Raw genomic sequence first — 14,335 nt, 5'->3', positions numbered from 1 at the left:
ACAAAAAAATGTAAAATTATTCACATTTAGAGGACATGAACCTGAAAGACGACAGATGGAGGAATTAAAAGCCGTCTGAAGGATCGTATGGCGGGTGATATGCATTCCTTAGACTGATATGAAACCAGCTGTTTTCTGAAACACAGAGCTGCCGCCGGTCTCAGATTTATTCAGAGGCTTGAAAATGAAATAAAAAACTAAAAGCGGATATTTTCTTGGGGGAAGTGACGGTTCAGACCTTCCTCCGGAGGAACAAAGCGACATTCTGCGAGCCGGCCTGACATTTAGCCAGGTCACAGCTCACAGGAAGCTCTTTCAGACGCATTTCTATGGACGTCTGCCAATCAACCCAGAACGCCACGTTCTTCCTCTGAAGAACAGCAGAACACCGTTCGGAACCCCAGACAAGGCCTTCCTGTTTCAGATTACGACCGTGAGCCTCCATGTTTGGGACGCAGACGGCGGTTTTGGCGTTCTGACTGACTGTCGATGGTCTCCGCACTCCTGCCTGGAAACGACTCATCCTTTCACAAAGAACCGGGTTCACCGAGTCATTCAGGTCATGAAATCTGAAAACAGCTCCGAGTCGCCAGGAAGACGTTAAAACAAGCTTTTAGACAAGGTGAGGTCTGAGAGGAGATCTGTTTGGGTCGAGTCAATGGTGAGCCAAAACGTTAGGGTCCAACTTTGTCTTTTTGGGGATCATTAAAGATTTTATCCATTTAAATTTTCTCCGATCGAACCATTGAGTCTCATAAAAACCTTTAAAGGAAGTCTGTTTTAACCATTGAATCATTTAAACCACCACTTTATGGCACTAAAAACACTTTAAATCAAAAAACAAATCAGAATAAAACCTGAAGGGTGACAAAGCAGCTACCGCCTGAAAATACGACACCCATAAGGTCTCTTCATCAATGGAGGTCAGTGGGAGTCAGTGGGAGTTAATGGGAGTCAGTGGAAGTCAGTGGGAGTCAATGGGAGTCAGTGGGAGTCAATGGGAGTTTTGGATCAATCTGTGCTGAGAAAATGTTGACATTTTGACACATAAACGAAACAAAAAGAGACTGAAAAGATCAAAAGGTGGCCCGTTAAGGTCACCATGGTAACCACACACCTGTGCCTCTCACTCCCTGCAGCCCTTCTAATACGACAGGCAGACAGGCGTTCTGTAGAAACGCACAGAAGAAACTATAAACATTAAAGCAGCGTGAATGCTGACTGAATCAGTCCGAAATAAGAAGCGATGACCTCAGAGCGAGAGGCTGAAACGTGGAGGACAGACAGGGAGGACAGGACGAGGGTTCAGTCCTCCTGTCCTCTCAGGTCCAACAAGAAGAGGAGAAATGAATCGGCAGCAGTAAAGCAGGTTCAGATCACTTCAAACTAAACCCCGTCTGTCAGGAAACAAAGAGCCTTCGAGTCTTTAACCGTCAGAACGGACGGTTCTGTTTCACTCAGCGGGTCAGAACCTCAGGAGGCGGGACAAGACCCGGCCCGGCCCTCCGCCTGCCGCCTGGACGGAAGCAGACAAAACATGGCAGGAAGTGGTTTTAACCTCTGATCTGAAGGAGCAGCCGAGGGGGGAGGAGCTTCCTGTGACCTCTGACCCCGGGGTATTCACAGGCAAGCAGAACTCACCTGAATCCAGTCGGGTTCTGATGGGCCGGAGCTGCTGTGGTAGTAGCTGAGAGTCATCCCTGGAACAGGTCAGGTGGGCTTTTTATTTAAAACTTTAACATTTGAGGCCAGCGGGTGACAAGCATTCCTTCAAGGCGAGCGAGAAACACACGAGTCAGTTTGACGACAAACTTTTTTTTCTATAACTGCCATTTGGAGGCAGAAAATAAAGAGAATAAATCTGTTTTTAACTGAAAGCAAATAAAACCTCTGTGGTATTTCTGCTCCCGCCGAGGCGAAACTTCAGCTGATTTAAACGTCTTTCGGCTGATCTGAGGAGGAAACGCTGCTGACGTGGAGCTTTGGCGCCACCTGGTGTCCAAACAGAACAACTGCGGCTCAGACTCCACGTTCCTGGTTTTTATTCTACAAACAAAAACAGATAAACATCTGGAAAATGTAATATTTCCTGACAAATCACAGAAAAAAACACAACGTTAAAGTGTGACAAAAGGGTTTTTCTGGAGACGATTTTAGAAAGATTGACGAGAAAATTCACCAAAAACATCATTTCTCATTCCGCCGGTCTTTGTGTCGCTGAAGGAAACATCTGGAAGCAGATTTTGTTGGTTTAGCTCCGGAAACACCCAAAGGGTCGGAAAAGAAAGGTTAAATTTAAGTTTACCTGCACAGCCACAGGGATTTGATTCAACTGAGGGAATTGTTTACATTGAGTGCGTACCCGCATTTGAGATTTTATATCAATAAAACTACAGGAATCAACTCAAACTGCATAGTTTTTATGATGCTTAAAAGATCATTTAGAGGAAATTCAAACAATTTGTTTGTTTAAAATGTCAAAACATCAAATATTTTAGTAGAATTTGTTTAAATTACTAATTTAAGAGTTTCAAACACTAAAATATTCATGTTTGTTGAATCAAAGTTGCACAAATCTACAAGTTTTAATGTTTTTGGTTTTGTTTTTGATTCAACAGCTAAATATTTCTGTTCCTGAATTTTAAAAAATTAACCTTTTAGGAGAAATAAGCAGCTAATTTGTTTGAATTTACATGATTTCCCAATTTAAAATCCAGGTTTTCTGTCGCCCTCCAGCTTTCATAGATGTCGAGAAACGATGGAGGAGAAAAATATTGATTTGACTTTAATTTTCAGGTGATTTCTGAGGGAAAACTTGATTGTTTTGTTGCCAGAATGTAAAAATAAAGAAACTAGCTTCCGTTTCTGCGCAGTAAAAGTTTCAGTTTTTATTATTTCTGCAGCAGCTGATCTTCGGCTCCGTTTTAAACACTTCCTTCCATCGTTCCAAACGAATCCAAGACGTTAAATTAAGCAGCTGTTTAAGACACAGAAACAACCCGATGATAAAACCTGATTTATTCAAACCCTTTATGAAATATTTACAGTGAAAATCCACCTTGTTGAACGCTGAAATACACGTAAACTTCATCACAAACACTTTGAATTCACGATGAACGTTTAATTACTGACCTGAAACAACAGAAAATATTCAGACTTATCCTAAAATGAGGAGTTAAATCGACTGAACTGAGCTGAAAGGATGAGAGGAGGAGTCGGGAAACGTCGGCCGACGAAGGTGAAGGAGTCTGAGGCGTTTAGGAGCCGAAACATGCTGGAAAATATTCAGATCAGTCTTTGACATCAGAGCAGAAGAAATCAGTTCCAGTTTCCTCCAGCAGAGGGCAGCATCCTCCTCGCTCAGGTCAGAGACCCGGGACACGTCCTGAAACCCGTCCTGAGCTGGACGTCCCGGTCAGACCCTGATGATGCTGATGGAGGACGAAGCTCGGTGCAGCTGCAGGACAAGAAGGAAGTCAGAGTTCAGGAAGTTCAGCTTGTCGAACCGGAACAATCTGGATTTTTATTTATTTAAATTTTTTTTATTTTTTTTTAAATCCAGCTCAGATCGTTTCTTCAGACGGTTTGTTTTTTGGACGTCCTGATCAGGTTTGTCCACCTGGACCACGGTCACGCCGGCTGGTCAACTCTTGCCTCCCTAATCGAAGGGGACTGCGCAGCGCGAGGTTCGTCCGCATGGTCGCCATGGAAATACAGTTTTACGCAAAACAGAAACAAGTTTGAGTCGCAGCGTCGAATCATTGGTTCTGGAAATAACTTCTTATTCCACTCAGGAGTGGACAGATGGGACACATAGGGACATGGAGAGACAGATGGGACAAGTGGGACATATGGGGCCATGTAGGGACAGGTGGGCCATGTAGGGACAGATGGGCCATGTAGGGACAGATGGGACATGTAGGGACAGATGGGACATGTAGGGACAAGTGGGACATGTAGGGACAAGTGGGACACATAGGGACAGATGGGACACATAGGGACAGGTAGGACATATGGGGACAGGTGGGACATATGGGGACAGGTAGGACATGTAGGGACAGATGGGAATAATCAACCTTATTGTTGTGAAATTTAATTTACTGAAATTATTTTTGTTTCCAGATAAAATCATCAAACATGAAAATAATTTTCTTGTGTGAATAAATTTGATGTTTTCTGTAAATTTAGACATTTTGATGAACAATCAGCTGTAAAAAATGTTAAAAATCCATGATTGTCTGCAAGTTGAAAATAATTTGTTGCTTTAATGAACTTCGGAACTCATAATGAACTCATAATCCCACGACACAATTTGTTTAAATTTCCCCAAAAAAATTTCCAGTTAATTCCCAAAAATTCCTCTGAAATGTTTCCAAAATTCTCCAGCTTCACTTCCATGGGAAGTTTCTGTCCCTCTGCAGCTCTGCAGGAGAGAGGGACGCACAGGACCGGCCACTGACAGCTCTGGGTGAGATTTATGGCCGCCATCTTGCAAGGTGCTACACCCATCACACAGTGAACAACTGGTGTGAGCTGTATGCTGTGTCATCAGCACAAAAATGTATACTTAATTAAATACTACAGAATACTCTTGTCCCCTGCTATAAGTTTATTTAAGTACCTAATATGTCTGCTGAGACGAACCCAAGCTGTGCGACCAGAGTTAACTTTACTCAGACCAAGAACTTAAACTCTTATCCTCATAAACCCAAATAAGCAGGATAAACAGGTTTGTTGACTAATCGTTGTCAGTAATACTGATGATTTATGTTCAGTTAGTTTGTATATCCCGAGCCCTCATAATACCACTTTATTTGAAGTTTAAAGTCTGATAATTACAACAATTATTGGTAAAACACTCTTTTTTTCCCTTCAGATATTAATGCTGGCAGGACCTAAGCACCTACCAAGATGGCGGCACCACTTCAGACTGCGCTGTGGTCGGCCATCTCAGTGCTTCTGTCTTTCAGCTGGACGGTTCCTGGCCAGCAGGGGGCGCTGCAGCCTGGGTTAAAGCCTCTGCTTTACATTCAGCCTAATGGCAGCAGGTGTGGTTGCTAGGAGACCACGGATGCTGCGACTGAACGCTCCTCAGAGGACAAAATGTTTCTGTCAGCTGTCCGCAGCGCCAAAGGGGAACCGGGGGGAGGTTCTGGTTCTGGTTGTGACTCACCCTGCCGCTGCGGACCGCTCCGTTGTAGAGCGGCGAGCTGCCGGCCGAGGCGTTGTAGTAGGAGGCGGTTGCTCGGACCAGCGGCCTCTTGCCTTTCTCCTTGGTGCCGTTGGAGTCGTTGTCTTTGATGATGTCGTACTGCCGGCAGAAGAGGGCGATGACGGCTGGCGGCGAAGAGGGCGGGGTTAAAACACGTGAGGGGCGGAGCCTTTAAAAGAAACACACACCTGGACAGACTCACCTGCCCACAGCAGCAGCACGGTGGTGATAATGAGCAGCTCTCCGGTCTGCAGGTGAGGGGTCATACCCAGACCCTCCATCGCCGGCTCGTCTGAGGACAGAGTCCGATTTATTCACACGTTCATTTAAAGAGCTTCAAATTATCCACAAAATGTCAAAACATCAAAGAGGACATGTCCAGAATCATCAGATCTCTTAGGATCTTTGTTAAAACTCTAACAGTAGCTATTCGTCTGTCTGTTAGCAACATATCTCATCAACCACTGGACGGATTTTTAACGAAACATTCAGGAAACAATCACTGGATGTGCATCTACAGCTGATTAACATTTGGAGTCAAGCTGATTCAAGATGTCCGCCACAGCTAATCAACATTAGCAGACACAAAAATGGCTCCAACTCAGTCAGTCCTTCACAACACGTACTCTGAGCGTGACGAAGCACATGAAGTATCTTCAAGGTTTCTCTTTAAAACAGCTCCATCGTGTCGCAACATAAAAAGGCGGCGGGCGATATGCATTATCTCACATCAACTGCTGGCTCCCGGGACAAAATCCGGCCAACTGGTTCATTCAATCAGGCCCACAAAAAAGTTCTTCTTCCTTTTTTTTTTTAGCTGTTCCCTCTTCAGGGGTCTCCACAGCGAGTCTAACTCTGTCCTCTGTGTCCTCTGTCCTCCATGTCCTCTCTAACTGCATCCATATCTGTCCTCTTTGTCTCTAACATCCTTCTGTCCCTCCTCTGCACATGTCCAAACCATCTCAGTCTGTCCTCTTTGTCTCTAACATCCTTCTGTCCCTCCTCTGCACATGTCCAACCCGTCTCTAACTTTATTTCCCAGTTCTTCAACCTGTGCTGGACCTCTGATGACCTCATTCCTGATCCTGTCCATCCTCGTCCCTCTCAAGGAGAACCTCAACATCTTCAGCTCTGACACTTCCTGTTCTGTCTCCAAACCAACATGGCCGCTCTCCCCACTGTCTGTGAGCCTTTCCTTTGACCTTTTTGTCACAAATCACTCCTGAAACTTTCCATCCTGCCTGGACTCTCTTCTTCACCTCTTCACAACACTCCCCGTCCTCCAGGACAGTTGAAGTCCTGCCCCTTTGTGACCTCTGACCTCCTTGTAGCCTCTCTGCTCCACCTGCCTCCACCTCTCCAGGTTCTCCTCCATCAGAGTCCGCGGGGATCCCTGCCTGACCTCACCTGTTCGTCTGTCCATCACCAGAGCAAACTAGGAGTTACATTTGCGTTAAAACTGCGCGAAGATCAGACAGAATCAACGACGACGGCGTCTTAGCCAATCAGAACGCTCGCTCACGGCAGCGAGCCATTAAAGGAGCTACAAAAAACAAACCCTAAGTTTTTGTTGCAAATGTGGCTTAAAATCAAACGTCTGTAAAAGTTTCTGAACAAACCGACTTCAACTTCAGCACAAACTCTGCGTTTGTTGGTGAAACTTTAAATATCAATACAAAATGATAAATAAGTCTCCATTATGGTAAATATCAGGCAGATATTCTCCTATTTTAGGCTGTAAATTTCATTGAATCTGTTTTATTTGTTATATGAACTCAAACAAAAGATTATCCGACTCTTTTGAGTGAAAATTCATTTAGAAGAACATCTGCGTGTAAAACGAACACATTAAGGGTTTCTAACATTTGGCCCTCTGGATGCTGGAGGTGTTTTTGACCTCATGAATCGTGAACGTTGGTGTTTCTAAATCTTCCAAATGAATGACATGTTTCACCTGATAGTTGCCGAAATGTCAGAATCTGGCATCAAAGCTTCACCATTTATCATTTCCAAGGTATCAACCCTTAAATGTTGATTCCTTTAAAGGCAGAAATACAAAATTCAGATTTTAAGACCATTAAATGAGACCATTTAATCCCAGATTCCTTTCATTTCACACAAGGTGTGAGACTCTGAGACTGTGTTTGTTTACGGTGGTCCAGGATCCCGGCTGGATAGTGGTCGGTTCTCTCCAGGGTTCTGAAGTGGACCGAGCGGCTGGGCTGGCTGTCGCCGTGAAGCCCGACGGACTGGACCTACAGGAGGAGGAAGAACAACGAGACGTTCAGCGGCTCTGCAGCTGCACGGAGAGGCACACAGGCTCAGGAGGACAGACTTAATCAGACGAGAGGGCTTTTGGGTTCCGTCCAGAGTCCTGGAGGACACAGGTGGTCCATCAGTCCAACAGCTGCCGATTTTCAGCCAAACAAACCAACAAAATGAACCAAACAGGTCAGACTGTTTATTTCTCATCTCTGATGAGTTTCATGACGGAAAATCCTCAGTTTTTAGATTATTTTCTGTCAAATAAGTGAAATCGTTCTGCTCTGAACTCCGCCTGTTTTCACCCTCTCACCTCCTTTCAGAGGACAGCAGGTTGGACTTCCTGTCTTTGTGAAGTGGCTGCTCGAGGACACGTCGGACACGTTGGACCCGCAGCTGAAGGACAGTCTGTCCCTCTGACAGGTTTAAACAATAACAGAGTCCCACTGCGGTCAGAAACTAACAGATTCGGCTCATTAGAGTCGGCTACAGGGGATGAAAAGCTGTTTTATCAGCTCAGAAAACGCCTCAGACTCAGTTTTTAATTCGCTAATAAATGATTAACTAACGATCAACCGCTCAAAGTCCAACATGCAGAGGAATTATTGATGACAGATATCTGATGTGGTTGATTAATTCGGTTTAATACGCAACAAAAATACCAACATGTTAAATAAAAACCATTATTAGACTCACATTAGCTTTCAGTCCCAAAACAGTGTTACTTAAAATAAGAATCATACATTTCTGTTTAATATTTTACATTTTAGGACATTAAAAACAAAACAGTTATTGTTCATTTACGGTTTGAAGCGAGAACTGTCCTAAAATATGTATGAAAGTGTCGTTTTAATGATCCAATCATCTCTGAATTATTCAGCCAGCAGTCAAAACGCCTTCAGAGTTTATCTGATTTTGCTGACTCGAAGTCAAATACACTGACAAACCAATGATGTTAAATCCAAACTGCTTTGTAAAAATGTTTTAAATAAATTCAGCTGGATGGTTATTTCAGTCAAACACTCAGAAACGGTTGGAATTTCAGCTATGATTTTCTAATTTACTAAACATCTCAGCGTCCTGAAGCTTATTTTCTTCTCATAAATAAAAAGGAACGAGTTTAAACCTTGGGGAATGAATCTGAAAATAAAGAGCAGATAAAAGACGACCTGCTTCTGCTGCAGCAGAGGCTGACTTTTATTAAATGTTGACCGGTTTAGTCTGGATGCATGGAGGTGGAGACAGGCGTGCGTCTCACCTGGACACTGTAGTGCGTGTCCTCGTCCAGGTCCCACAGGACGCACCAGCGGCTGGACGTGTTCACCTCTCGGATGGAGCGCTGCATCAGGCCGTCCTGCCTCTGGAGCCGACACACAAAAGGCAACAAACTCTTACATCTTTAAATAAAACGTAAAGTCAGAGACGTCACGTTCCGCTCAGCCTCCGTTCATCAGGAGTTCAAGGTTTCTAATGAAAGATGCATCAGATGGAATTGGCTGGTTTTCAGCTTGACCGAGTAAGAGCAGATCAGACGCTCGGGAATCCAATTTTTTCCCTTTTCCGGTCGAGCAAACGCATCACGCTTCCAGCAGCTCCGCCACACAGTCCGGCACCGAACGGCTGCATGAGGGAGAGACAAAAACCTCCAAACCTCCAAACCCTTAAAGCAGGGGTGTCCAATCCTGGTCCTCAGGGCCACCATCCTGCAGGTTTTACCTGTTTCTCTGCTCCAACACACCTGATTCATGGTTAAATCACCTCTTCATGTTCTGCAGAAGCCTGTTAATCACCCATTGATTTAAATCAGGTGTGTTGGAGCAGAGAAACAAGGAGAACATGCAGGATGGTGTCCCTGAGGACCAGGATTGGACACCCCTGCTTTAAACTTTTAAACCTTCAAACCTGTAATAATGAAGGAAAAAGGAGGAAAAAGGAGCACAAAGAAACAGCATTTCTCCAAAGCTGTTTTTTAAAAAATGTTAATTTTTGTAACTTTACTTCAGCCTACAGCAGATCCTGAAAGCTCAGAGGCTGCAGGAAACTCTGGTCTGCTCAAAAATAAAAACATTAACAAAATAAAAGCCTTGGATTCCTTGAAGGAATGCTCATCGCCCGCCTCCTTTCAGAGATCGTCTTATTTCCTGAAGCGACCTGAGGCCAGTTTACGAGACGTTACGCTTGAGATGACTCTCAGCTACTACCACACCAAATCTAACTCAGTATCTGTAAAACTGACACTTAGCTGCGGTGGCCATCTTTACCTTCTGGAGTTAATCCAATTAATCAGCTGCAGATGTACGTTCAGTGATCACTTCCTGTCAGTTTCATTCAAACCCATCATGTCGTGAGATATTTTGCTAACAGAAAAACACCTTTCAGCGGTGGATGAGGGACGGATCAGGAGTTTTGCACAGTCCAGAACAATTTCAATATGTCTGCAGAGACGAGTCAGCAGAATCAAAGCACTAAATAAAATGTCTTTATGTGACGTTAAAACAGGCGAGGAACCGACCGCTCGCTAAGCACGTCGTTAATCTTCATGAACTCTTCTTTTTTTTACTGAAGCTTGCTGAATGTCTGGCCAGCAGAAAGTCTGTTTTCCCAGCCAGTAAATGTGTGTAAAGTGGTGAAAGCTGAGGAAAAGTCACTAAATGAGCGTCTGGCAGGGAGCTGGCTGGCTCTGCTCCTCTGGCAGCGCTACAGGAGGAGGTTCTGTTCAAAACCGGTTTGTTCAAGAAGGAAAAACCCACAAAGGTCACTGAAAGAACTTGAAACTGACAAAAGTAATAAATAAAAAAAAGAATGAATGAAAATTTTATTTCTACTTTGGTTTAACAGAATTATTTTGATAAAACTGGTTTTGATAAAAAGGATGTTTCTCCTGGTAAAGATTAAAACTAATCTGTCCTCAGGGACATGTCCTAATCATCACAGGTGTCTTCAGTCCTGGAATCAGTCAGGCTGCCTGTTTAAAGGGGGGCAGGTAGTCACAGGGCTGTTTGGGATCATGGTGTGTACCGCACTGTACATGGGGGACAGGAAGCTGAGGACAGAGTTGTCTCAGGAGCTCAGAAAGACAATGATTGAGCAGCAGGTTGAAGGTAAAGACTATCAGACCGTCTCCAAGCAGCTGGATGTCCCTGAGACTACAGAAGGTTCAGGTCCACAGGACTGGAGACAACCTCCCTGGATGTGTCTACAAGAGGACAGCTGATGACAAACTGAAGAGACGGATCGTATAGATGATAACCAAAGAGATTAGAGGTGAACTCCAAGGTCAAAGGTCATCAGTGTCAGATTGAATCATCTGTCTGTCATCTGTCATTAAGTCACAAATTGGACTTAATGGAAGGACAGACCGAGGAGGACAGACTGAGGAGGACAGACTGAAAAGACACAAAGCTTCTGGGAGGACGTCCTTTGGACAGTTGAGACAAAACTGGAGCTTTTTGTCAACAAGTCCCATCAGCTCTGTGTCCACAGACCCAAACCAGAACCAAAGAACAGAACCCTGAACCTGCAGAGAAACATGGAGGAGGCTCGGTTCTGTCCTGGTCCAGAATCTGTTCAGGGTCCAATAAAATCTGAAGACCATCAAGGCTTTCTGGAGCCAGATGTTCTGCTCAGAGTCACAGTCTCAGCTCATGGGTCCAACAGGATGATGAGGCAAAACACCAAGAATGGGTCAGAACCAAACATTGGACCTGATCTAAATCCTGCTAAACATCTGTGGAAGGAGCTGAAACATCTGGAAAAGGAACCCTTCAGACCTGAGACAGATGGAGCAGTTTGTTCAGGAGGAGTGGACCAGAACACCCGTGGACACCTGTGGACAGGTGGGGACAGGTGCAGACGTCTCGGAGGTTGAGCAACAAAATGTAAAGTGAAAAGTTTCATCAGTTTTTTTTGTTTTTAATAATTCTGTTGAACCAAAAACTCAAAAGCAGCGACTGATTTTTATCGTTTTTTTTCCAGGATTTGTTTCCCATCATTCCTTTAGCTTCAGGTTATTTCCGTGACCTTTCTGGGTTTTAACCAGTCGGTCCACGGCTGCAGGCTGTGCAGTTTCGCTGCAGCATTATTTAAAACGTGACCCAGATGTCTGCAGGTAAACACGGGGTTCAGTTACGTGACTATTTTTAGCCGAGCAGCAGATAAATAAATGATTTCACTCGTGTCTCCGGCTGGAAGTGTTTGTAAACCAGCCTCCAAACATCCTGATGGGCTGAGGATCTGCAGGAGTTTTAGAAACACGCTCCTTAAACTGGGTTACTTCCTGTTTGTGTGAGCCTCAGCAGCCGACTGACGGAGCCGGTCTCCGCTCGCAGACGGTGAACAGAACCACAAACCGGACCGGCGTGAAGAAGAACAGGAGTCTGACTGACAAGACAGGCCTGTTATGTAACTGCAGCTTTAACCTTTTGTAAAAACTCGTCTCCCGAAGAGTAAGAAGAAGAAAAGCGCCCGCAGATGACACCTGCTCGCATCAACCCATTAATCTCCTGTGAGGTTTTACATAAGTGCTTTCTGGGGTTACGGTACGTTACCTTCGAGCGTTTCCTTTAAAAAAGAAAGATGGATTCAGGTTCTGGCCTCGCCGCCGCCGGAGAGACGAGCTCGAGCCGAATCGTTCCCGCTGATGGAGGCGGCTAACATCCGATTCTACCAAACTGTGGGCGGCAAAAAGTGATCAAATCGAACCGAGCTGAGTTAGCAGCATGGACCACAGGAGGGATGAGAGCGAGGAAACGGGCCGACTAAACGGCGGGATCGACGTGAAGCCGTCTGTGATGGACAGAAAGTCTGCAGCACAGACAGAACCAAACCTTACTGTTTATAAAACCTTTCAGCCTTTCAGGGAAAAGAAAATCAGATTTCTCACATTTGATTATAGGATACATACAGCAAAGCACAGTGGAGGTTCTATCATAATATGGGGTTCGTTTGACGCCTCCAATAAATGATTAAGATTAAAGTTAAGTTTGTCCTGGTTGTGATGAATGTCAGGATTAGGATCATCTAAGCTTGTTAAAGTCTAAAGATTTGTTTTTTAAATGTTCATTATTTTTTCTATTTGTCATAATTAGCTGCAAAATATTTAATATCTGACCTCATATTTCTGTAATTAATCCAAGAAAGTGTTTAGTTACGTTTTTACGAAGAAACCGAACCCAGTCGAGGAAAAACATGGAACAAAAGAAACACTTTTTATCCTTTTTAATGTCTGGAAAACGTAAAGCTGACCCGTTTCAAATGTTTCGTTTTCCCTCAGGGGAACGGCCATCGTTGCTCACGTCTGCGCGTCTTTTAGCAAAATATCCGAACAAACTTTAACGAAACGTTCAAGAAACAGTCGCTGGATGAGCATTTAAAACTGATTAACTGCAGCCAAGTGACCTTAGAAACTACAAAAATGGCTGTAATTCAATCACTTCTACAGATATTGAGCTAAACGTTGGTGTGGTAGTCGCTGAGAGTCGTCCCCAACTCGGGGTGCAACGAGATGAAAATGTAACTATAATTTAAAAGAAAAAAAGCTTTACAGACATTTTATTGTAAAGTTACAAAAGAAAAAGAAGATCTGGATCAAATAAACTCAGCCTGAAGCTGTGACGTACCGAGAGTTTGAAGGTCGGAGATGAGAAAACTCTCAGGACATTAGAGCGAAACTCCTTCCTGTGTTTTATTTGTATTTTTTTTTTACCACAGAGAAACGTTGCTCACAGAGGAGGGAGTCGGTGAACGGTCCAGTCCGATCGGCTCAAAGGGATTCACAAACTCACCGTGTGACTCTTCGCCTCAGCACGTAGCTGCAGAGCTGGAGCCGGCCTGAGTGAGGCGACCACATGGTCCTAGTGCCTGACTCGTTTAAACTGCTGCCACACGAACGATTTTAACCTCTTGGGTGATAACTGCACCAAAGTTTTTGTTTTTTGTTTCTTTTGGTTGGGGAGACAGTTTTCAGCTCCACAACAGATCTCATGTTTTAAACTTGTTACACCTTCATTCACAACACGTAACATTTGACAACAGCGGCTACAACACGAGAGAAACGGGCGACATGCACTCCTCCAAGGAAAGTTTAATTTCTTCACATGTTGCTGGTAACCTTTTAAATCCGTCCTGATCGACAGTTTTTCCGGCTCCCTGAAGGTTTTTCCTGGTCTTTGTGGAGTTTGGCTGTATTTTCACTCTTTTTCTAGTTCATAAAACAAACAACCAGTTTTCACTTCAGGCTCAGCCTGTCTAAACACACCATTTGTCCCCTTTTCTTTAGATGAAACAAAAACTGCTGAAGTTCCTCATTAGAGCCATCAGCTCTTTTTATAAGCTAACTTTCTGTGCAGAAACCTGCCTTTATTTGTTCACTTTAAAATAACTGGGGTTGTAGCTCTGCAGCTTTTTCCTGGAACTTCTCACCACCTGCCAGCAGCTGCCACCGGCCCGCCCGTCTCCTCCAGCTCTGCAGAGTTCTGACATCCAGGTAATCCAGCTGTGAGTGTTTGTGCAGAGAGGAGGAGGATTTAATTACACCAGGTCTCAGCAGGTGGAGGTTTCAGAGGAGCCATGTGAAGATTTCTGGAACAGCAGAAAATGGTAGTAATAATGATGGGCTTGGACACGCAGCCTTTTTCCACGAACAGCAGCTGCTGTTTGGACTTTATTTTCAGCGAGACGTGGGCAGCAGGCAGGGCCGGGTTTGTCTTTTTAAGACTCCAGAGGCAGAAACTGGATACATCTCCTGACGCTCAGGTGCCAGGAGGTGGGTGTGGGCTCGTTAGAGTCCATGACGTCGTTAGAGTCTGTAGAGTCCATGACATCATTAAAGCGTGAGTTTGTGATGTCATTAGTCCGTGATGT

The 14,335-nt window shown here is 44.4% G+C and overlaps 1 protein-coding gene across 1 annotated transcript in view; it reads right to left on the bottom strand.

Annotated features, from left to right (window-relative positions):
* Nucleotides 1-3,002: 3,002 nt before the first annotated feature.
* The window catches only part of LOC108251070 (fibronectin type III domain-containing protein 4), a 24,913-nt gene continuing 13,580 nt past the window's right edge, over nucleotides 3,003-14,335 (bottom strand). The window contains exons 3-7 of the mRNA XM_037973752.1: nucleotides 8,733-8,834; nucleotides 7,365-7,467; nucleotides 5,415-5,504; nucleotides 5,174-5,337; nucleotides 3,003-3,457 (exon numbers count right to left, since the gene is read on the bottom strand). Coding sequence (XP_037829680.1) covers nucleotides 3,416-3,457; nucleotides 5,174-5,337; nucleotides 5,415-5,504; nucleotides 7,365-7,467; nucleotides 8,733-8,834 — 501 coding nt within the window. The 3' untranslated portion in view covers nucleotides 3,003-3,415. The remainder of the gene's footprint in view (nucleotides 3,458-5,173; nucleotides 5,338-5,414; nucleotides 5,505-7,364; nucleotides 7,468-8,732; nucleotides 8,835-14,335) is intronic.

The sequence above is a fragment of the Kryptolebias marmoratus genome, linkage group LG23 (assembly GCF_001649575.2).
Source record: "Kryptolebias marmoratus isolate JLee-2015 linkage group LG23, ASM164957v2, whole genome shotgun sequence".
Classification (NCBI taxonomy): Eukaryota; Metazoa; Chordata; class Actinopteri; order Cyprinodontiformes; family Rivulidae; genus Kryptolebias; species Kryptolebias marmoratus.
This window is presented reverse-complemented; position numbering and strand designations above follow the sequence as displayed.